This window comes from Eurosta solidaginis, chromosome 1, assembly GCF_040869045.1.
Source record: "Eurosta solidaginis isolate ZX-2024a chromosome 1, ASM4086904v1, whole genome shotgun sequence".
Lineage (NCBI taxonomy): Eukaryota > Metazoa > Arthropoda > Insecta > Diptera > Tephritidae > Eurosta > Eurosta solidaginis.
In genome coordinates, this window is record NC_090319.1 from 366,428,130 (window position 1) to 366,452,696 (window position 24,567).

Sequence of the window (24,567 nt, forward strand, 5' to 3'; positions counted from 1 at the left end):
CCGAAATGACCCCGACGGCATCCCGGACGGATCCCGAAAACCATCCAGAAATTATGCCGGAAGAGCCCCAAATGATCCCGAAAAGGTCCCCAAATGACCCCGACGAGATCCCGGACGGATACCGAAAACCATCCAGAAATGATGCCGGTAGGTATCCCAAATGATCCCGAAATAGTCCCGAAATGACCCCGTCCGGATCCCGGACGGATCCCGAAAACTATCCAGAAATGATGTCGAAAGGGTCCCCAAATGATCCCGCATTAGTCGAGAAAAAGTCCCGAAATTACCCCGACGGGATCCCGGACGGATCCCGAAAACCATACAGAAATGATGCCGGAAGAGCCCCCAAATGATCCCGAAAAAGTCCCCAAATGACCCCGACATACTCCAGAAAAAGTTTCGAAATGGCTCCGAGGGAATCAACGACGGATCGCGAAAACCATACAGAAATGATTCCGGAAGGATCCCAAAATGATCCCGAAATAGTCGGGAAATTACCCAGATGGGATCCTGCACAGATCCAGAAATGATCCCGGAAGGATCCCCAAATGATCCCAAAATGGTCCCGAAATGACCCTGATGGATCCGGAAAACCATCAAGAAATTATGCCAGTCAAAAGAATTTAACGACCCTTACATAACTAAAGCACTTTTTACAACATTAGTTAGGCCAATATTAGAATACGGCTCGATAATTTGGAATCCGCGTTATCAAGTCCATGCAGACAGTCTCGAATCAATACAAAAACAATTTTTACTATTTGCCTTAAGAAATTTCCAATGGGACTCTTTAACTAATCTTCCACCTTATACTAATCGATTAAAGCTTATCAATCTTCCAACTCTTGCTAGTCGAAGGGAAATGTTTGGTGTGATATTTATGACAAAACTTTTAAATGGATCAATTTCGAGCCCATTCCTTCTGAATGAAGTGAACTTTTGCGTTCCCTCTCGGACATCGAGACACTTCAAACCTCTTCTGCTGAAACAATGTAGAACGAATTTCGAACAAAATGAACCTTTTCGGCGTTTATGCCAAGATTATAACTCTCACTCAAACACATTTGATAGCTCGGACTCCCTTTTTTCTATAAAAAAGATTGTTCTCACCTCTCTAAATTAATGTATAATACGTTTGCTTCTGTTCTCTTTAAGTATTACGCTTGGCTGATGAAATTTCTTCTGTAGCTGAGCAGTCTCAGATCGTGACGCTTGACAAACCGCTGCCCATCAAAGACTCGGCAAAATAAAAAAAAAAAAAAAAAAAAAAAGTTATTATATATATATATAAATCGATCGCGTGAACAGGATTAGCCTGGTTTCATTGGGCCACTTGAGGGCAGCGCGCTGCCACAACGTCCATTAAAAAAAAAAAAAAAAAAAAAAAAAAAAAAAAAAAAAAAGGGTCCCCAAATGATCCCGAAATAAAACAGAAAAAGTCACGAAACGACCGCTAGGTGATCCCCAAATGATCCCGTATTAGCCCCGAAATAGTCCCAAAATGACCCTGACGGGATCCCGAAAGGATTCCGAAAACAATCCAGAAATGATGCCGGAAAGGTCCTCAAATGATCCCCTAATAGTCCCGAAATTACCGTGACGGGCTCCCGACAACTATCCAGAAATGATGCCGAAAGGGTCCGCAAATGATCCCGTATTAGTCGAGAAAAAGTCCCGAAATGACCACGGCGGGATCCCGGACGAATCCCAAAAACCATCCAGGAATGATGCCGGTAGGTATCCCATATGATCCCGAAATAGTCCCGAAATCACCTCGTCGGCATCCCGGACGGATCCCGAAAATTATCCAGAAATGATGCCGGAAAGGTTACCAAATGATCCCCTAATAGTCCCGAAATTACCCTGATGGGATCCCGGACGGATCCCGAAAACCATCCAGAAATGATGCCGAAAAGGTTCCAAAATGATCCCGTATTAGTCGCGAAAAAGTCCCGAAATTACCCCGACGGGATCCTGGACGGATCGCGAAAACTATCCAGAAATGATGCCGGAAGAGCCCCAAAATGATCCCGAAAAAGTCCCGAAATGACCCCGACGGGATCCCGGACGGATCCCGAAAACCATCCAGAAATGATGCCGGAAGAGCCCCAAAATGACCCCGAAAAAGTCCCCAAATGACCCCGACGAGATCCCGGACGGATCCCGAAAACCATCCAGAAATGATGCCGGAAGAGCCCCCAAATGATCCTGAAAAAGTCCCCAAATGACCCCGACGAGATCCCGGACGGATTCCGCAAACCATCCAGAAATGATACCGGAAGAGCCCCCAAATGATCCCGAAAAAGTCCCCAAATGACCCCGACGAGATCCCGGACGGATCCCGAAAACCAAGCAGAAATGATGCCGAATGATCCCGTATTAGTCGCGAAAAAGTCCCGAAATGACCCCGACGGGATGCCGGACGAATCCCAAGGACCATCCAGAAATGATGCCTAAAGGGACCCAAAATAACCCCGAAAAAGTCCCGTAATGATCCCGGAAACCATCAAGAATTTATCTCTCGAAGGTACGGAAATGATCCCGAAAGTACCCCGACGGGATCCCGGACGGATCCCGAAAACCATCCAGAAATGATGCCGGAAGGGTCCCCAAATGATCGCGAAATAGTCCCGAAATGATTCCGGAATAGTCCCGAAAATGTCCCAAAATAACCCCGACGGGATCCCGAAAACTATACAGAAATGATCCCGGAAGGGTCCAAAAATGATCCCGAAATAGTCCCGAAATTACCCCGGCGTAATCCCGGACCGATCCCGAAAACCATCCAGAAATGATCCCGGAAGGGTCTCGATATGACCCTTACGGGATTACAAATAAGGTGAAGCTAATTATAAAACCATTTTAATAAGGCAGCAGGCGCATTGGAGCGAATAAAAAGTTAGATAGAAACATACAGGTAAAGCTAATAAAAGCGTGCTAATAAAAACAATTGATGGAGGGCGGATGGCGGGAGTAGAGGAGAGGACCACTGATCGTTCCTCCAAAATTGTCTAGATCTCGTTCTGTATGTACCAGATACCAAAAACTATTGATTTAGGAGAAAATTTAGGTTGAGTTATAACAATTTATGGATTTTACACCAGAGGGGGAGATAAAGGGGGCGGGCGGAGGGTGTCACTGCTTACTTTGTAAGCCCTCGACTTATTTGACCCCTTGAGTCTGTGATATTGGTGAAGGCCAGTATACGTAAAGTTATAATGTGTAAAAATTATGAAAAATAATTTCTCGAAGGGGTCGTGGGACCCCCACCCCTCTTTGAATGCTCGAAAAAAATTTCGCTAGTAGACTACTGTCTGTGTCCCAAATTTCATCAAAATCCGTGTAGCCATTCTGGCGTGATTCAGTCGCAAAGACGAAAAAATATAATAATTAAATTATAACTGTTCCTAGGGGGCGGGGACCACGCCCCTTTTGAAAAATATATAGCTAGTAGATCCTTCTAGACTATTGGCTATATGTGTGCAAAATTTCATCCAAATCGGTCCAGCCGTTCTTGCGTTATTGAGTCACAAAGACAAACGTCTGGACAAACATCCAAACATCCAAACATCCAAACATCCAAACATCTTAACATCCAAACTTTCCCATTTATAATATATATTAGACTAGCCTTTACCCGCGGCCCCGTCCGCAAGGAGAAAATGAAATATGTGGGCTATTCACGTTAGCCTGCTTATAAAGTTATCTGTTTAAATGTTTTTTTCTGTCTAATGCATTTTATTTTTGTAATTGAGTAAAAAAAAGAACTTTATGAGCTGATAACCTGATAGGATCCCAAAATGATAACGAAATTATCCAGAAAAAGCCACGAAATGACCCCGACGCTATCGCGGACGGATCCCGAAAACCATCCAGAAACGCCCCGGAAGTGTTTCCAAAAGTTCCCGAAGTAGTCCCAAAAAAACCCGAAATGACAACGACGCGATTCTAGACTTATCCAGATAACCACACAGAAATGATGCCTGAAGGGTACCAAATTGATCCCGAAATAGTCCCGAAAAAGTTCCGAAATTACCCTGACGGGCTCCCGGACGGATCTCAGAAACCATCCAGAAAGTATCCAGGAAGGGTCCCTAAATTATCCCGACTAACTCCAGAAAAAGTTTCGAAATGGCTCCGAGGGGATCCACGATGGATCGCGAAAACCATACAGAAATGATTCCGGAAGGATTCCAAAATGATCCCGAAATAGTCCGGGATTGACCCAGATGGGATCCCGCACAGATCCAGAAATGATCCCGGAAGGGTGCAAAAACTATCCCGGAAAAGTAACAAAAAATCCCGAAATGGCTCCTACGGCATCCCGGACGGATCCAGAAATGATCTCGGAAGGGTCCCCAAATGATCCCAAAATGGTCCCGAAATGACCCTGATGGATCCGGCAAACCATCAAGAAATTATGCCGAAAGGGTCCCAAAATGATCCCGAAATAATACAGAAAAAGTCACGAAACGACCCCTAGAGGATCCCCAAATGATCCCGTATTAGCCCCGAAAAGGTCCCGAAATAACCCCGAGGGGATCCCGGACAAATCCCGAAAACCATCCAGAAATGATGCCGGAAGGAATCCCAAATGATTCCGTAAAAGTCCCGCATTGATTCCGACGGGATCCCGAACGGATACCGAAAATCATCCAGAAGTGACGCCGGAAAGGTCCTCAAATGATCACCTAATAGTCCCGAAATGACCCTTAAGGGGTCATGGACGGATCCCATAAACCATCCAGAAATGATCCCGATATATTCCCGAAGAAGTCCCGAAATGACCCTGACGGGATCTCGAACGTACCCCTAAATGACCCTGACGGGATCCCGGACAGATCCCGAAATCCATTCAGAAATGATCTTGGGAGGAACCCCAAATGATCCCGAAAAAGTCCCGCAATGATTCCGAGGGGATCCTGATCGGATACCGATAACCATCCAGAAGTGATGCCGGAAAGTTCCTCAAATGATCACCTAATACCAAAATGACCCTGACGGCATCCCGGACTGATCCCAAAATCCATCCAGAAATGATCTTGGGAAGGTCCCAAAATTATCTCGAAATAGTCTCGGAAAAGTTCAGAAATTACCCTGACGGGTTCCCGGACGAATCCTGAAAGCCATCTCTAAATGATCCCGAAAAAGTCCCGAAATGACCCTGACTGGACCCCGAAAGGATTCCGAAAACTATCCAGAAATGATGCCGGAAATGTCCTCAAATGATCACCTAATAGTTCCGAAAAGACCCTGACGGAATCCCGAACGGATCCCGACAACTATCTAGAAATGATGCCGAAAGGGCCCGCAAATGATCCCGTATTAGTCGAGAAAAAGGCCCGAAATGAACCCGACGGGATGCCGGACGAATCCCAAAAACCAGCCAGAAATGTTGCCGGAAGAGACACCAAATGATCCCGAAAAAGTCCCGCAATAATTCCGACGGGATCCTGAGCGGATACCGAAAACCATCCAGAAGTGATGCCGAAAAGGTCCTCAAATGATCACCTAATAGTCCCAAAATGACCCTGACGGCATCCCGGACAGATCCCGAAATCCATCCAGAAATGATCTTGGGAGGGTCCCAAAATTATCCCGAAATAGTCTGGGAAAAGTCCAGAAATTACCCTGACGGATACCGGACGAATCCTGAAAACCAATCTTAAATGATGCCAAAAAAGTCCCGAAATGACCCTGATGGGACCCGGAAAGGATCCCGAAAACTAACCAGAAATGATGCCGGAAAGGTCCTCAAATGATCTCCCAATAGTTCCGAAAAGACCCTGACGGGATCCCGAACGGATCCCGACAACTATCCAGAAATGATACCGAAAGGGCCCGCAAATGATCCCGTATTAGTCGAGAAAAAGTCCCGAAATGACCCCGACGGGATGCCGGACGAATCCCAAAAACCATCCAGAAATGATTTTGGAAGGGACCCCAATGATCCCGAAAAAGTACCGCAATTATTCCGACGGGAATCTGAACGGATACCGAAAACCATCCAGAAGTGATGCCGGAACGGTCCTCAAATGCTCACCTAATAGTCCCAAAATGACCCTGAGGGCATCCCGGACAAATCCCGAAATCCATCCAGAAATGATCTTGGGAAGGTCCCAAAATGATCCCGAAATAGTCTCGGAAAAGTCCAGAAATTACCCTGACGGGTTCCCGGACGAATCCTGAAAGCCATCCTTAAATGATCCCGAAAAAGCCCCGAAATGACCCTGACGGGATCCCGAAAGGATTCCAAAAACTATCCAGAAATGATGCCGGAAAGGTCCTCAAATGATCCCCTAATAGTTCCGAAATGACCGTGACGGGATCCCGAACGGATCCCGACAACTATCCAGAAATTATGCCGAAAGGGTCCGCAAATGATCCCGTATTAGTCGAGAAAAAGTCCCGAAATGACCCCGACGGGATCCCGGACGAATCCCAAAAACCATCCAGAAATGATGCCGGTAGGTATCCCAAATGATCCCGAAATAATGCCGAAATGACCTCGTCGGCATCCCGGACTGATACCGAAAATTATCCAGAAATGATGCCGGAAAGGTCCACAAATGATCCCCTAATAGTCCCGAAATTACCCTGATGGGATCCCGGACGGATCCCGAAAACCATCCAGAAATGATGCCGGAAGAGCCCCCAAATGATCCCGGAAAATCCCCAAATGACCCCGACGATATCCCGGACGGATCCCGAAAACCATCCAGAAATGATGCCGGAAGAGCCCCCAAATGATCCCGAAAAAGTCCCCAAATGACCCCGACGAGATCCCGCACGGATCCCGAAAACCATCCAGAAATGATGCTGGAAGAGCCCCAAATGATCCCGAAAAAGTCCCCAAATGACCCCGACATACTCCAGAAAAGGTTCCGAAATGGCTCCGAGGGAATCAACGACGGATCGCGAAAACCATACAGTAATGATTCCGGAAGGATCCCAAAATGGTCCCGAAATAGTCCGGAAATTACCCAGATGGGATCCCGCACAGATCCAGAAATGATCCCGGAAGGGTCCAAAAACTATCCCGGAAAAGTAACAAAAAATCCCGAAATGGCTCCTACGGCATCCCGGACGGATCCAGAAATGATCTCGGAAGGGTCCTCAAATGATCCCAAAATGGTCCCGAAATGACCCTGATGGATCCGGCAAACCATCAAGAAATTATGCCGGAAGGGTCCCCAAATGATCCCGAAATAAAACAGAAAAAGTCACGAAACGACCCCTAGAGGATCCCCAAATGATCCCGTATTAGCCCCAAAAAAGTCCCAAAATGACCCTGACGGGATCCCGAAAGGATTCCGAAAACAATACAGAAATGATGCCGGAAAGGTCCTCAAATGATCCCCTAATAGTCCCGAAATGACCGTGACGGGATCCCGACAACTATCCAGAAATGATGCCGAAAGGGTCCGCAAATGATCCCGTATTAGTCGAAAAAAAGTCCCGAAAGGACCACGACGGGATCCCGGACGAATCCCAAAAACCATCCAGAAATGATGCCGGTAGGTATCCCAAATGATCCCGAAATAGTCCCGAAATGACCTCGTCGGCATCCCGGACGGATCCCGAAAATTATCCAGAAATGAAGCCGGAAAGGTTCCCAAATGATCCCCTAATAGTCCCGAAACTACCCTAATGGGATCCCGGACGGATCCCGAAAACCATCCAGAAATGATGCCGAAAGGGTTCCCAAATGATCCCGTATTAGTCGCGAAAAAGTACCGAAATGACCCCGACGGGATCCCGGACGGATCCCGAAAACCATCCAGAAATGATGCCGGATGAGCCCCAAAATGATCCCGAAAAAGTCCCCAAATGACCCCGACGAGATCCCGGACGGATCCCGAAAACCATCCAGAAATGATGCCGGAAGAGCCCCCAAATGATCCCGAAAAAGTCCCCATATGACCCCGACGAGATCCCGCACGGATCCCGAAAACCATCCAGAAATGATGCCGGAAGGGTCCCCAAATGATCGCGAAATAGTCCCGAAATGATTCCGGAATAGTCCCGAAAATGTTCCAAAATAACCCCGACGGGATCCCGGACGGATCCCGTAAACTATACAGAAATGATCCCGGAAGGGTCCCAAAATGATCCCGAAATAGTCCCGAAATAGTCCCGAAAAAGTCCCGAAATTACCCCGGCGTAATCCCGGACCGATCCCGAAAACCATCCAGAAATGATCCCGGAAGGGTCTCGATATGACCCTTACGGGATTACAAATAATGTGAAGCTAATTATAAAACCATGTTAATAAGGCAGCAGGCGCATTGGAGCGAATAAAAAGTTAGATAGAAACATACAGGTAAAGCTAATAAAAGCGTGCTAATAAAAACAATTGATGGAGGGCGGATGGCGGGAGGAGGAGAGGACCACTGATCGTTCCTCCAAAATTGTCTAGATCTCGTTCTGTATGTACCAGATACCAAAAACTATTGATTTAGGAGAAAATTTAGATTGAGTTATAACAATTTATGGATTTTACACCAGAGGGGGAGATAAAGGGGGCGGGCGGAGGGTGTCACTGCTTACTTTGTAAGCCCTCGACTTATTTGAACCCTTGAGTCCGTGATATTGGTGAAGGCCAGTATACGTAAAGTTATAATGTGTAAAAATTATGAAAAATAATTTCTCGAAGGGTCGTGGGACCCCCACCCCTCTTTCCATGTTCGAAAAAAATTTCGCTAGTAGACTACTGTCTGTGTCCCAAATTTCATCAAAATCCGTGTAGCCATTCTGGCGTGATTCCGTCGCAAAGACGAAAAAATATAATAATTACATTACAACTGTTCCTAGGGGGCGGGGACCACGCCCCTTTTGAAAAATATATAGCTAGTAGATCCTTCTAGACTATTGGCTATATGTGTGCAAAATTTCATCCAAATCGGTCCAGCCGTTCTTGCGTTATTGAGTCACAAAGACAAACGTCTGGACAAACATCCAAACATCCAAACATCCAAACATCCAAACATCCAAACATCCAAACATCTAAACATCCAAACATCTAAACATCCAAACATCTTAACATCCAAACTTTCCCATTTATAATATATATTAGATATTATATATTAGATGATGTAAAGCATTGTTGCACGACATGAGCTCATTGATATCAGATTTATTTTAACTGCCCTGCAAAAATCGTTGGATCATCCCTGCAAAAATCGTGAGTAATCCATGCATGCATGTATGGAGTACTCGCTATGGACCAAGCGAGTGCTCCAAAATTAACCACAATTCATACAAAAAATATGGTCCAATTAACATTGTGATGTCCTAGGACTGGACCATATACTCCAGCTCCGCATTACATCAGAGTAATCCATGGAGTACCCACAGTCCAATAAAAATTGTGTAGTGATTACAATCGTTAAGAACGAGGAATGATCGGCTTACAACATGTTCGTGTAGAAACATGAGTTGGTCCATCGCTGCATTACAGTAGAGTAGAATGGTAAGTACTCCAGTGGACCACATGGTCTAACGATTTTTGCAGGGATGTGGTCCACTGGAGTACTTACCATTGTACTCCACTGTAATGCAGCAATGGACCAACTCATATTTCTACACGAACATATTTTAAGCCGATCATTGCTCGTTTTTAACGACTGTAATCACTACACGATGTTTATTGGACTGTGGGTACTCCATGGATTACTCTGATGTAATGCGGAGCTGGAGTATATGGTCCCGTCCTAGGACATCGCAATGATAATTGGACCATATTTTTTGTATGAATTGTGGTTAATTTTGGAGTACTCGGTTGGTCCATAGCGAGTACTCCATACATGCATGCATGGAGTACTCGCGATTTTTACAGGGTGTTATTCAATATTAATAAGGAACGCTATATAGAATTAATAATCGGATAATATTTGAGTTCGTTATAGTGAATAATGCTTATACGCTTTTGTACGCCGTCTTTTATAATGTTTTGATTCGATTTCATTTAATATTAATCTTTGTACGAATTGTTTATAAATAGTTCATTTACTCATATTTAATAAGCTGCTTTTCATTTATATAATTTTTTTTTATACTCAACTGAGCAAAGCTCACAAAGTATATGAAATTTGTTCGCATAACGGTACCCCGTAAGGGCATAAACTAATCGAGATAGATATAGACTTATATATATCAAAATGATCTGAGCGAAAAAAGAAATTCATTTAGCCATGTCCCTCCGCCCGTCCGTCTGTCCGTGAAAAAGATAACTTGCGTAAATTTTAAGGTATCTTAATGAAGTTTGGTATGTAAGTTCGTGGGCACCCATCTCAGATCGCTATTTACAATGAACGAAGTCGTACAATAACCACGCCCACTTTTTCGATATCGAAAATTTCGAAAAACCGAAAAAGTGCGATAATTCATTACCAAAGACGGTAGGTATGCCTGTCGTAAGAGGTGACTAAAATACCAGATTCAAGGGTTTGTGTAGCGCAGCTCTTTCAGGTTGCCAGCGCAATACATAGCTACTCCAAACCCAATTGCCAACCTCACCTATCCGTGGCGAATCCTATTTCATTAACAGCCAAGGCTCTGGCGACCCCGAACTCATCATAGATCTAGGGGTTGGGAGGGCGGTATGGACTAGAAGGTTGCATGTGGTCATAGCAAATCGTTCGCGAGATGGTCGGGCTTGGTACCGGAACGTACAGGATCTGCATCCGGCAAACGACCATCAACTGGATAACACTCCCCGAGGCCTTTGGGGAGTGTCCTTATGGCTACAACAACTACAACAAAGACGGATAAAGCGATGAAACTTGGTATGTGGGTTGACCTTATGACGCAGAATAGAAAACTTGTAAAATTTTGAACAATGGGCGTGGCACCGCCCACTTTTAAAAGAAGGTAATTTAAAAGTTTTGCAAACTGTAATTTGGCAGCTGAGTATGTAAAGTTCGGTTACACCCGAACTTAGCCTTACTTACTTGTTTTTTTTTTTAAGCTTTTTACTACACAATGTTGTACCAACACGGAAACCGGGGTCTTAATTCATTCACTCATCACTGTCGTTAAGAATTTACTTATTATTCTTGCTTTGCAGTAAGTTAGTTTAAGTTAAACTGGTGGGTCTGTGACGACCTCAAGAACCAAACTGAAAACCTCTATAAGAAACCAGGACCTATATTATAAAATAACTCCATTCTCTTGCTAAATACTAGAAACTTTCTATACTACGTGCTGCTTCTAGAGCAGATAGCTATGCCACTCCTGATAGCTGGAGCCTTAGCCTGGCGAGCGCAGGGCATGAGCACAAAACGTACTCGATTGCTTCCTCCTCCTAACCGCATCGTATGTACGTCTGCTATCACTGACAAGGCCTAATTTAATATCATGTGACAACAAAAGACACTGTCTGGTCAGAATACCCCTCATGATCCTACAGTCCTCTCTTTTCAATGATAAGAGTAACTTTGTTCATCTAAGGTAGCACGACCTGCACAGGATCTGCGACACTTAGCAGCCCGCGCGTTAATTTCTTGGTTGATCGTGTGCAACTCTTGCTGCTTTGAATCTCGCCCAATATTATTGGGACGTCTGCGATGCAAGCTTCAAGCGATGCGCACTTTTTAGCTAGCTCATCCGCTTTTTAATTTGTATCTATTCCCAAATGCCCCGGACCCAATATAAATGTGCATTTCTCTCTATCCCCCTTCTTTTCAGGGATTGCTTACACTCAATTTTAGTGTTGTGCTATGCGAGATTATTCCTTTAATTGCTGCTAGGCTATCAGTATAATTAAAGCAGCTAGCTCGACGCCACAATAACATGTTGGAGGTTTATCTGTAAGACTCACAGCGCATTGGGCTCTTTTTCCCCATCCAACACCTTTGTCATGACGTCCACGTCCTTCTCTCCCTTTTGATTTAAGGCTTCTGAAATCCTCTCTACCTTGTCACGCTTCATGGACGCTATGATTGTTATCTTCGGGACTTCTTTTTCCGAGCCTTAAATGCTGTGTTTCAGGTTCCTCTGTAAGACTCCCAGCACTATTAGGGCGTTGACGAAGTTGGAACTACTCAAACACTTTATGCTCAGCTGTTCAGACTTTGTAATGACGATGCACCCACCCGCTTACCTACCGGGGACTGAGATATCTACTGCCCATCTTCCTTAACGTTGTGGGAGTGTGGCTGATACAAATGCCATTAATACATTTTCCTTGTACTCATTTGTAATAGAAAAGGAACATCTAGTCGCCTCTGGATTGGCTATGTGCTACCCCCAGTCTTTGACCAAATGCACCTTACACTAAGTTCAAATCTGAGAAAAGCGAAAACCTCCCACTGACTGATCTCAGTAAACAGGTGTAAGAGCCGAGTAGAGAAATCATCAATTCCCGTTCCATAGAACCGCTTTTTTAAATATCGGTATCCACACATCACTAATATTGACTCTGAAATTTATTTATGAGGTGCATTATTATTAATGGCCATTCTGTTTGTATATATGCATTAAGTCACGAATTTCTCACGCCTCGCTATTGTAACTTTTACCACCCAACGCCCACACAAATGGTCAACACTTAGTTTGTGCTAGCTGATGTCACGCCAAAAAAAATACTTAAGTATAGTTGAAATGTATGAACAATATACGTATTGCTAGGGTTGACGGCCAATCCACATGACTGCGCTCACTTATTCGCCGAGGTCCAAGAGTAAAAAAGACAGGACCACACTCTGCGACGTACCTCCGTGAGATCTTCGCTTAGTTTGGGTCGCGCCCTACTCCGCTTCAAAAATTCCACTGCAATCCAGTTTTTCAATGAATTCAACAAGAGTTCGCTCGACTTCTCAACCAACAAAGCTCATCTGATGGCCACAGTCAGGTCATTGTTAAGCAGTTCTTACAATGTCTGCGAATGCAGCGTCCTTTATGTGTATTTGCCTTTACAAAAGTTCTTACGGTTCTTCTGAATTAACGATGACCAGCTAGCGTCAGAAAATTTGCAAAGAACTTTAAAGTTGCGAACAACGAAACGCGCTGACAGGCATTCCCTCCTAGGGTTCAGATATTTGGCGCTACTCTTCGTTCAGCCACTCTCTACATCTCTCAGAACTTGCTAGCATGCATTCGCGCATAGGCTTCAGGTATTCGGCGCTACTCTTCGTTCAGCCACTCTCTATAGATGTAAACATCTCTTAGGTATACTAAGAGGCCAGGTAGCTACAAACCCCAAGGTGTCGGCCATCTAAGCAAACCTGGCCAGTACGGATCTTAACAGACCCCATCATGTCACAGCCTAAGTACGGACGAAATCCACACTTATAGGGGTACGAGCACTGCCGTATTGGTAGGGACACACAAAGTCTAGGAGTACCCCATCGTTGATGTTGTAAAGATGACGAAGAGCAGAAAATGGTGGATCATCTAATGTGCAACTGCTTGGGGTCAGACAGTGCTGCCTAGAATTTCCCTCCCTGAATAACCTAAGCCAGATGGTGAGGTATGACATCTAGAATTAGCCTTTATAAGGTCCTCGAAATGGTTCGAAAATGTGAGGTAATAGTGTATTTTTGTGTTATCACAACCGCTCCCTGCCACTGGCCTATGTAGGCCTCTGCAGCAGCCACTTCAACCTAAGCTTTCCTTCTCCATTTACGGAGAGCTGAATATTTATATCAGTAAGCAGTGAAGGAGTGCTCGCTAATAACCACCCCTCCTGCTATACAATCTACCATTTCTCTACTAAAAATATCGCTTCCGTTATAGTCGTAGCAAAAGCCGGGACATCTAAGCTCAAATACGGAGCCCTTATTTAAAATTAAAGATCAGCTCATTGGCATTAGAGCCGCATTTACATCGGCGCCCACAATCAGGCAAATATATCTCCTTCTTGCTTCAACGGTGATAGCCGGTGGCGGCCCCGAATCTTCCCGCTATGGTCTAACTCTAAAATCAATTTCAGATTGCTTTAAACCATTTTAAACCTCATAAATGTTTGCTTGCTGCACTAATACAGAGTCTACTAATGGGTTAAGAGTCAATCAGAAAGAAGAATTTAATTTAACCAATTTTATTTTATTTAAATTATTTAATAATTTCATGTTATTTTTTACTTTTTTGCTATCTCCAATCAGATTAAGTCAACATATGCCACCAGAAGATCATAACATTAATCCGCAACAACAACAACACCAACAATCGCAACATAACACAATAGGCCGTTGTATTCTCAGTGATAAAGATAAAATGATACAACCCGATGCTTTCCGGGCTGCACCCTACGATGAAGAATACATGGAAAATCAATGTTACGAACGACCGATCGAGAACGATAACTGTTCATACGAATTGTATGCGAATAGCAGTTTTATTTATGCGGAAGCAAGATATTTGGGTTTAACACAAAAAGAGGTGTGTTTGCATTTTGTTCTGTGTATTACAAAATGGAATTTCGTGGAAGTGAAAATCAATAGAATTAATTCACATGAAAATAGAGAAATTCGTGTTGATAAATGTGTGTATGTCTGTTTGTTTGTATGTTATCTGATGCATTTGATTTTCAATTTTGTAGATATTAGAGTCGTGTATATGGCTTGAACATATGTTTTTTGAATGCATGATTTTTTACCTATGAACTGAGATTTGATTCACTTCAGTTCTTTTTAGCCAACTTTGTTTTTTGAAGATGTTGATCTTATGATAGTGTAACGAATTTAGAGAAATTCCGCTTATTTGAAACCTTCTGCTAACGTTCGAATCGCTAAACTGTTGAATAAATCACTCCAATATTCTGTATTACAAAATGATCTTTATTAGACTAATTTGGGAGTAGTACAATTATACTTCACAATTATACTTCACTTCGCAACGAATAGCGTGTTTAAATCAAACTGAATACTGACTCCTCAGCTTGCGCTGCTATTATACTCTCACTTTTCTCGTTCATCCATTTCTCCTAAGGTCTAGTCATTTCGCGAAACTGTATTCCAAAACAATTGTATCCCTTACTGGGTTATTACCTATATACATGTATACCTATTTGTAGTTTATTTCTCTCTTATAGCCATATGCGGGTGTATGCGTAAGTACTACTTCGGCTGATGATTACATGTGTTTGCGAGTATCTCTTCCTTGTCTTGTATGTACATATGTGTGTAAATGATGATTGATTTGTTTGCGTACATACGAGTGGCTGCTTAGTATCAGCTTAGTGATACTAGTATCAGGTTAGTGTTGCTAACATTCGTCACAATATGTTTTTTGAATGCATGATTTTTTAACTATGAACTGGAATTTGATTCACTTAAGTTTCTTCAAGCCGGATTTGTTATTTAAAGATGATTAGCTTATGATAGGTTAGGTTAGAGTAGCTGCTTTTTGTAGTAGCAAATAAGTTGTTTATTGTGGTCCCATACGAAATTTAACCACCAAGCCGTGTAAACTTAGCATTCCAATGAACTACACCGGAAGAAGTGCAAGGCACAGCTATGTGCATACAATAAGGTAACATGAACATCCTAAAAGGACAGTTTAAGAACCTCCTGTAAGAGCAGTAACAAAACCACACAATGTCACAGGCAGGATAACCACATAGTCCTAGAAGAAGATAAAACCAGCACTAATACTTCCGAATGGAACATATCATTATAGTCCACCCCTGTTCAAGCAGCAAGTTTCCTTGGACACCCGTTAGAGGATATTGATGACAATTTGTGATCGGTCGCAGCTGTTAGGTGGGGCGAAACACTGCTACAACAACAACAACCACATTGGAACATATCAGATCTAATTTTTCGTATATCTCTTCATGCTAAATCGTAGTATAAACAGAAGACCGACATCTTCGGAGGAGTCAGTAAAGTGGACGGAGAAATCCTCTGCATTGTGCGCAACATGCAAGAATTGCCAAAGCCATACTCGGTGCCGCCCGATGCAGTTAGAACCACGAAGGGAAGCCTGGAAGTAGGAATGATGCCACCACTCTTTTCATATATTGTGATGGATCATCTTCTGCAACTGCTATCGAAGAATATAGTTCGCTTTCATTGCTCTGCACTCTTCGCCTAACGAAGGGATGGTGTAACTGGCAATCAGTAGCGTAACGCCATCGACGTCAACGTCCAATATTTGTGTCATCTGTTCCCTCCACGTCGTAAACAGAGTGGTCGTGGACTTGGCTGATGATAGTGTCAGATTGCACATGATGAAATAACCAGAGAGATTGGCGAGATAACTATTAATTTTGGAAACTTATTCGCCTGTTGAGGAGACAGGTCTTGTTGCCAATATCGTGCAGTTGTCCGCATGAGAAGTGATGATAACTCTTTCTGGTGGGGAAGGCAGCTTTGATATGTGGGAATAAAACAGAAGTGAGGACACCACTCTAAGCACCCTCTGTTTAACTATCCTAGCTTTTGACCTTTTCTTCCTTCGCGGGCGCTTGCCGACAATTGGATAATTTGGTGTCCATCTTTTTAGACAAGCGGGAAAGGTTGAATTTTATATGCCTTGGAGTAGTGTGTCATCGTTGGCTGTGTCAAAATCTTTTAACAGGTCAAGTCCCACTAGCACTGTCCTACGATGGGGTTTTGGCTGGTTCCTAATTTAACTCGTTGTTTATGGTGTTTAACGCTATGGTAGTGCTGAGCTCTTTGCGAAAGCCATGATTTTGGTTGGCTAACCGAAAGTTCGCAGTAAAATGAGGAACCACGATGGTTTTCAACGTTTCTTCGTTGTTGGCGAAAGGAGAGATATTGGTCGTTGTGACCGACCTTTGTTAGATGATTTTCCATTGTTCGGGAATGACGAAGGACTTTAAAGACAAGTTGAAAACGTACATTAAGTAACTTACTCCCTCATCGCCAAGGTGTTTAAGCTTCCGCATGGATAAACCATATAGGCTTATTAACTTGGGATACATTATGCAGGCCTTGCAGAAGAGGCAGCGGACTACCTAGGAAGGACACGAGTCACTCCGGTCCACATAATATAACACATTAAACTCTTGCTTGTCCGGAACCAAACCTGGAGCCCCTTTCATCCATTCGCACAGCATGGCGTAACCCACGCAGCCGCTTGGTTTTGATTCGTTAACTATGTTAAATCTGCGTGAAGCTCATGGTTAAATCTTTTTCTGTGCAAAGAGTAAAAATTCTTAATTCTTTCAAAGAACATTTCTTTCCAACCTAGAGCTCTCTTCCCAGGCTCATGCACCAACAGTAAAACGGATATAAATTAGATATTTTTGAAGCAAAATCAGCAGTTATTCCCTCTTTGCGATAGCTGACGCCTAATAGGACAACAATTGAACAGCAAGTCGTCCTGCCCCTGTTTCTTTCAACTCAGTGGAGCCACCTGCTTTTCTCTAATCAGCGAAATCGTTTGGCCTTATTCATTGCATTATGTTTACATCGACGTAAGGCTCGTACAGCTCATTAAATTTTCGTCCTCCCTTCTAGTGCCAGCAGTACTGTTCGCATGAAGCCAAATTCTACTGCCAAGGTGTGTCATTCCACTTAGAAGGTGATCTGGCGAACTCGGAATGCCTGTTGCACTCAGAAGATATTATTTCGATGGGCCCTCGTAGTTTGAAACAACGCGAAAAATCTATTTATATGCGCCGCGTCAAATGCTTGGACGGTAAGTAGTTCAAGATTTTTAAGTAAAAGACCCCTAAACCCATTTCCTTTTACACAGTGCAGGTGCTTTGCACACAAAACGAAATGACAATCAAATATTCTCCAAAAGATTGGTTCAATGGCAAAATGTATGCAAATATGCATTCGAAGCAATGTGTGGTGCAGGGTAATGGAACGAAAAGCACGGTGCTGCGCCTACCGATTGGTACGGAGGTCACAGAGAATCGTTGCGGCATATTGCGTGCTTACGAAGTCACCAAAGCATATCAAAGGTAAAAACGCAATCGCTTTAGCAATCATCGAAGCAAAGTAATAATTTTCTTTAATTTTTCCTACTTGATGGTAATTTCATGCCAATTATTGATTACTCATCTTTTTTTTTGTCTGCTTTCGATTGTAGAATTTTTATATCTGCACTGATTGTAATACAAAATAATGCAAATGTACAAACACAAGGCGACCGTCTCATTAAAGTCGGTTGCATAATGAGTAATTCGACGTTGCGCAAAGATGAACACAAAGATGGCCGTAGTGATGATGTTGATGATGTGACGGAAGGTGAAGATATACCAAATGCTATTGCATTAGAATCATCGTTGGAGTTTGCACAACGGTAAGTTGATTTATAGACTATTATATTTACTCTAATACCATGCTAGTCCTACATATCCCGGTCGCAGGGTATTTCCAAGAGCTGTGTCCGCCTTAAGCTGGAGTCATTGGTGCCGTATGTCGTATCGCTGTATCCGTATCCCTAACGTAATCAGCTGTTTATCGTTACGACGGTAAACCAAAACCCAATTGGTTGGCTACGATACGGTTACGACCTTAGCGGCACCAATAATCGATTGCATTGATTCTCATAAGGTTGGTCGAATCAGCTGTTATAAGGTTACCGATACGGTTACCGATAAAGCACCAATGTCTCCAGCTTAAAGCCGGAGTTATTGGTGCCGTATGTCGTATCGCTGTATCCGTATCCCTAACGTAATCAGCTGTTTATCGCTACGACGGTAACCAAAACCCAATTGGTTGGCTAGGATACGGTTACAACCTTAGCGGCACCAATAGTCGATTGCATTGATTCTCATAAGGTTGGTCGAATCAGCTGTTATAAGGTTACCGATACGGTTACCGATAAAGCACCAGTGTCTCCGGTAACCGTATCGGTAACCTTATAACAGCTGATTCGACCAACCTTATGAGAATCAATGCAATCGACTATTGGTGCCGCTAAGGTTGTAACCGTATCCTAGCCAACCAATTCCGTATCGGTAACCTTATAACAGCTGATTCGACCAACCTTATGAGAATCAATGCAATCGATTATTGGTGCCGCTAAGGTCGTAACCGTATCGTAGCCAACCAATTGGGTTTTGGTTTACCGTCGTAACGATAAACAGCTGATTACGTTAGGGATACGGATACAGCGATACGACATACGGCACCAATGACTCCAGCTTTACCGTCGTAACGGTAAACAGCTGATTACGTTAGGGATACGACTACAGCGATACGACAAACGGCACCAATGACTCCCGCTTTATCCGTAACTAACATTGTAGCAACGATCACAATGACCATGAAGTTAGTGAAGCACCTTCGGCAGATCAAAAAATTATTAGGGTATTTTATGCGCTAATTAGTTGCGATGAGAAATAAAATAATCAAAAAAAAAAGTTTTTTAAGTTATACGGTTTTATTGAAAACAATACTTACATGAAGTAATAATAATACTAAAAGCTAGCAAATAAATAGGTAAGTTTTAGTTACTAGTCGTCACACTCCTCATCAATCTAGGGCGTTGATCAGACAATTAAATAGAAGCGTTGGGCGCGTGAAATTTCTAAAATTGTGAGGCGTAGCATAACCTGATTAAGGTTCAGTTGGTCTTATATATGACTATCAATAGAACTTATATATGACTATAGACTCCATAAAAGGAATGACTTCTTACGTGCATTTATGCACCAATACACACACATACGCTTTAATTGAATAACACACACATACACGTATATTTAGTAAATATTTATATTAATATTTTATTTAATAATTAAAATATGTTTTTAAAATTTGTTAATTAATTTGAATATCAGATGAACACGATTATTTCCGTTCGATCACATCAAATTCAAATTCCAAAACTCAAACAAACTATTTTTTCACCTCGCCTACTATTCATTTGAAAAATCTAAATATTTTCAATTGCATACTAAGCTCAATACACACAAGTGCGCAAGGTGGAAGTGTATTATATGACTATCCTCGAACTCCAAAATATTATGATGTCACTTTTACCGGACTATATGTAATATTTGTTCCAAATATGAGCTAAATCGGAACCACAAATACAATTTTTTTGAATATGATTTTAATAATCGGGGATTGCCCATATTGCTTTTTCAAATGTATGAAAACATTTATTTGAAGCAATTTTTTAATTTTATAATTTATTTAATAAGGCTTTGAAGAGATTTACAAGGTATAATCAAAACAGCTGTCGCCTTGTCCGTCCTGATGTCACGTTGTTTAAATTTTTCCCAAATTATTAAATAAATTATAAAATTAAAAAATTGCTTCAAATAAATGTTTTCATACATTTGAAAAAGCAATATGGGCGATCCCCGATTATTAAAATCATACAAACAGACAAAATTGGTTAATTTGTTGTAGTTCTATAAATAGAACGAAAACAGCAACAAAAACCAAAGAAAGTTTCTTTGAAAACCGCCGTACCAAGCATAGCTTTAACACATAATTGCATACGAAGTATGCAATGTGTAAAAGATTAAAATATGCAAAATAAGGCAATTGGGAAGAACTACACAACAGGCATGACGTAGTTGAATGCGTTTACAACCATTTCAACTATCGTAGGAGTGCGAGTTCGACTCCCACTCCCGGGAGAAAAGGCTTTGAAGAGATTTACAAGGTATAATCGAAACAGCTGTCGCCTTGTCCGTCCTGATGTCACGTTGTTTAAATTTTTCCCAAATTATTAAATAAATTATATTTTTTTGAATATCTCGCTCCTTGCGCCACCTAGCGGCGATTTTTTTATAGGTCGCTTTCTATTCATGTATGTATTATGTGTTCCAAATATGAGCAAAAACGGAACCACAAATACAATTTTTTTGAATATCTCGATCCTTGCGCCACCTAGCGGCGATTTTTTTATAGGTCGCTTTCTATTCATGTATGTAATATGTGTTCCAAATATGAGCCAAATCGGAACACAAAAACGATTTTTTTTAATATCTCGATCCTTGCGCCACCTAATGGCGATTTTTTTATAGGTCGCTTTCTATTCATGTATGTATTATGTGTTCCAAATATGAGCCAAATCGGACCACAAATACGATTTTTTTAATATCTTGATCCTTGCGCCACCTAGCGGCGATTTTTTTTCATAGGTCGCTTTCTATTCAAATATGTATTATGTGTTTCAAACATGCAAAAAAATTACACCCCAAATACGATTTTTTGAGATATATCGATCCATTCGCGCCACCTAACGAAGTTTTTTCATTATTGCTGCATTATCATCGGGTTCTGAACTATATTCCAAGTTTCGAGATTGTAATTTATCGGGAAGTTACTTAAATTTCAATTACAAAATTCGTGCCAGCCAGCCTGTCAAGTTAAGCTAAATAAAATCGTTTAAAAACACAAAGCATTGCTGCATACACACCCCCATCAATACTTGTTGGTTTTTTTCGTGGGTGCTAGTAGCAGTAAACAAATATGCTTGAAAAAAAAGGAACAGATGAACAAAACGAACAACTTGTTCATTCATCAGAAAAAGAACGAAAGAACCGAATCTCTGAAATGAACGAAAAAGCACAACTCTACTATTTATATGCGTATGCGGTACATAATAGCCATCATCCGGTGGCAAAGACCCTGAGCCAGATAAATAATTTTGCATTAAATGCAACAACAACGATTTGAGCCAGATAAATCCAGATAGAAGTCTGGTTCAATTTGTAAGCCAGATAATTTGTTAATTACTTGTCTTTAGTTTGGCAACGCTGCCTTTGATAAACCTACTATTTCAAAAATAGATGTCGCTGCTTAGCCTTTCGCCGTATGAGTTAAATGAAAAACAGCGGCGACATCGGCCTATCACATTTCACGTGTGCGAAAATATCACATCTGCTTCTCAAGTATCTCAATGATCCAGTGCATTCCCGTGAGAATTGAGCGGGAGCCGGAGCTGTAAAACTCACTGGATGACGGCAAATAATTTTTCCTCGTGTTCCAATGGTGCATAAACCAGATACAGATAGACATTTTTTTTTTTTAGTTTTATGTTTCCATTCCATTCCATTCGCACCAACACCAATACACAGATTTCGACAATTTGGAGATATTTTTGCCATCTCCCAGTGAGTTTTACAGCTCCGGCTCACGTTCAATGCTCACGGGAATGTTCTGGGTCATTGAGAGACTTTAGAAGCATAGGTCGTGATATTTTCGCACACGTGAAATGTGATAGGCAGATGTCGCCGCTGTTTTTCATTTAACTCATACGGCGAAAGGCTAAGCAGCGACATTTATTTTTGAAAAAGTAGGTTTATTAAAGGCAGGTTGCCAAACTAAGGACAAGTAATTAACACATTATCTGGCTCACAAATTGAACCAGACTTCTATCTGGATTTATCTGGCTCAAAACGTTGTTGTTGAATTTACATGCAAAATTATTTATCTGGCTCCGGCTCTTTGCCACCGGATGATGGCTAGCGATAGACAATTACAAATCAGGTGATCCCATGGCGGAACGATACAAGGTGGCAGCATGGAACAGCTGATTATAAACTTTTTTTATTTGATTTGATACATCAACTTCCGGCGCAGTACGATTTTGACATTTGTCCATCGAATTTACAAAAACAAAGTACATGGGATTTTTATTTATGTTTGTATGTCACCATGCTGCCACCTTGTATCGTTCTGCTCTGGGTGATCCAATCACTTTGGAATTTTGACCATAGTACATGTCTACAAGTAGGATATGTAGCAGCGCGCAGCGTACACAGCCACGCTCACCTGATAAAATGCTTGTTCTTGTTCGTTTTTTGTGTGGATGCTATTTGGCACTGTTGTACTTCTTAGGTCCAAGAAAAGTGTAGTAGCTGCTAACGAAAGCTGTGTAAAATTTTTATTGCAAAATTACAAAGAAATATTCTTATTTACTTTCAAATGAGCACTTAATTACATCTCTCTTTAAAATCCATATGTTCTGGATAATTTTAATTAACAAATTGTGATACTTTATTACCGGGGACAATTCCTAAAACACGATCAAAACCGTCGAGGGAGGTATTAATAGACGCGTTTTTGCCTCGCTTCCAATAATTCGAATACTTTTTCGCCTTTGAACTATAGATAACAGGGCAAAACGCGTCTTTTTATTTCTCTTTCCACATTTTTGGACGGGTTATTGCAGTCGACCTCGGTTTCAAACTGTTTTTCGCGGAGAACTTTTGAACGTGTAGAAAAACTTAGCACTCGTGTTTCTATTCTTAATGCCGCAATAACTACGCGTCCTCAGATACCCCAATTCAAGACTTTTGTATAATTTTCTGTAGGACGCATATAGGTGCAATACATTTTCATACTAAATTCGTAAATAAAATTTCCATCACGGCAACCCATATCTGATATTCCGCTCCTTTTTTTGTTTCCCTGCGTCTATTCCACGACAGCAACCCCGGTAATTTTGACACTTCGTTCAGTGTCAAAACGCAGGTTCCACTGAGTTCCACACTAGTTTGACACTGACCGAAGTGTCAAACGGCAGTGTGTAAGAAAGAGAAAGGAATTGTTTTCTTCTCATACATATAATACTTGTAAACCTGTACCATGATTTTGACGTCTATGCAGAAGATATCACACCACTGATGACCTGATATGAAACTTCTCGCTCTCTGAGAGCGCGTGAAAATGTGCATTTTTTATAACATTGGCCATAGATGTCATTATGCTCAAAATCAAATTTGGGCATTTCAGAATAACTTTGGGGTATTTTCCATGGTAAAGGTTTAATTTATGATTTTCACCGAAAATTTACTCAAGATTGTCAAATGGGATATCAAAAAACTCGAATTTTTGTCAGGATTACAACTCCGAAGAAAAAAATAACTCCTTTTCACCCGTGGAAAATTTATCAGTGACAACACCTTTCATTGAAGGGCTGCACACGAAACGGGTTTTGGTAGCAACTTCCGATTGATATAAAAGTCAGCTTCTTAGTCTTCGCATTGATGTAAGTGGATGCATAAAGGCCATGTTTTTGTGGAGCGTTGCGACATTCCATTTTTGACAACTGAGATAAATTGTAGGTATACGTATAGGTTAACGCAACATGTTTAATTAATAGCTTTTTGCGGACAACAACGCAGATACTTCACCAAGTGATATAATTTCGTAATTTCTTATACATTTTTTGCGTTTTTTATTGTATGTGGATATACATATGTATGTACATAAACGTTTTGGTCGCATCAAAGTGAAAGAAGGGACTAGCCGCTTATTGTTATCTTATGGCGGTGCCAGAGCAACAAAGCAAAGCAACGCAATTGAAATATATTATTTCATATTTTTTCACTTATCTACCACAAAATATTTCTACAAAACTTTACCTTTTTTATAAATTTTAAAAAGTTTTTATCATCTTACTTGCTGATTTATTTGAAAGTAATGAAACCGAACGGATTTCTTGGAGAATTTTTTTTGCATATTTTAGGCAACTCTATAGCCATCTGACTTCAGACCCCATTCTTGGAAACAAATGAACTTTTGTTTACAACGAATGAACTTTTGTTTACAATTGAATGAACAGACAGCTGATTTCAAGCCCCTTTCCGGAAACAAATTAAGAGAGAATGAAAGTTTCGTATCAGGTCATCAGTGTATCACAACACTTGGCTTCATTTCTAACAATGATGACATG

The 24,567-nt window shown here is 41.7% G+C and overlaps 1 protein-coding gene across 13 annotated transcripts in view; it reads left to right on the plus strand.

The window, feature by feature from the left end:
* The window catches only part of LOC137238187 (uncharacterized), a 61,173-nt gene that overhangs the window by 30,395 nt on the left and 6,211 nt on the right, over positions 1 to 24,567 (plus strand). For all 13 annotated transcript variants that reach the window (XM_067762884.1, XM_067762888.1, XM_067762885.1 and 10 more), the window contains 4 exons: positions 14,106 to 14,382; positions 17,430 to 17,610; positions 17,668 to 17,881; positions 18,010 to 18,222. In XM_067762884.1, coding sequence (XP_067618985.1) covers positions 14,106 to 14,382; positions 17,430 to 17,610; positions 17,668 to 17,881; positions 18,010 to 18,222 — 885 coding nt within the window. The remainder of the gene's footprint in view (positions 1 to 14,105; positions 14,383 to 17,429; positions 17,611 to 17,667; positions 17,882 to 18,009; positions 18,223 to 24,567) is intronic.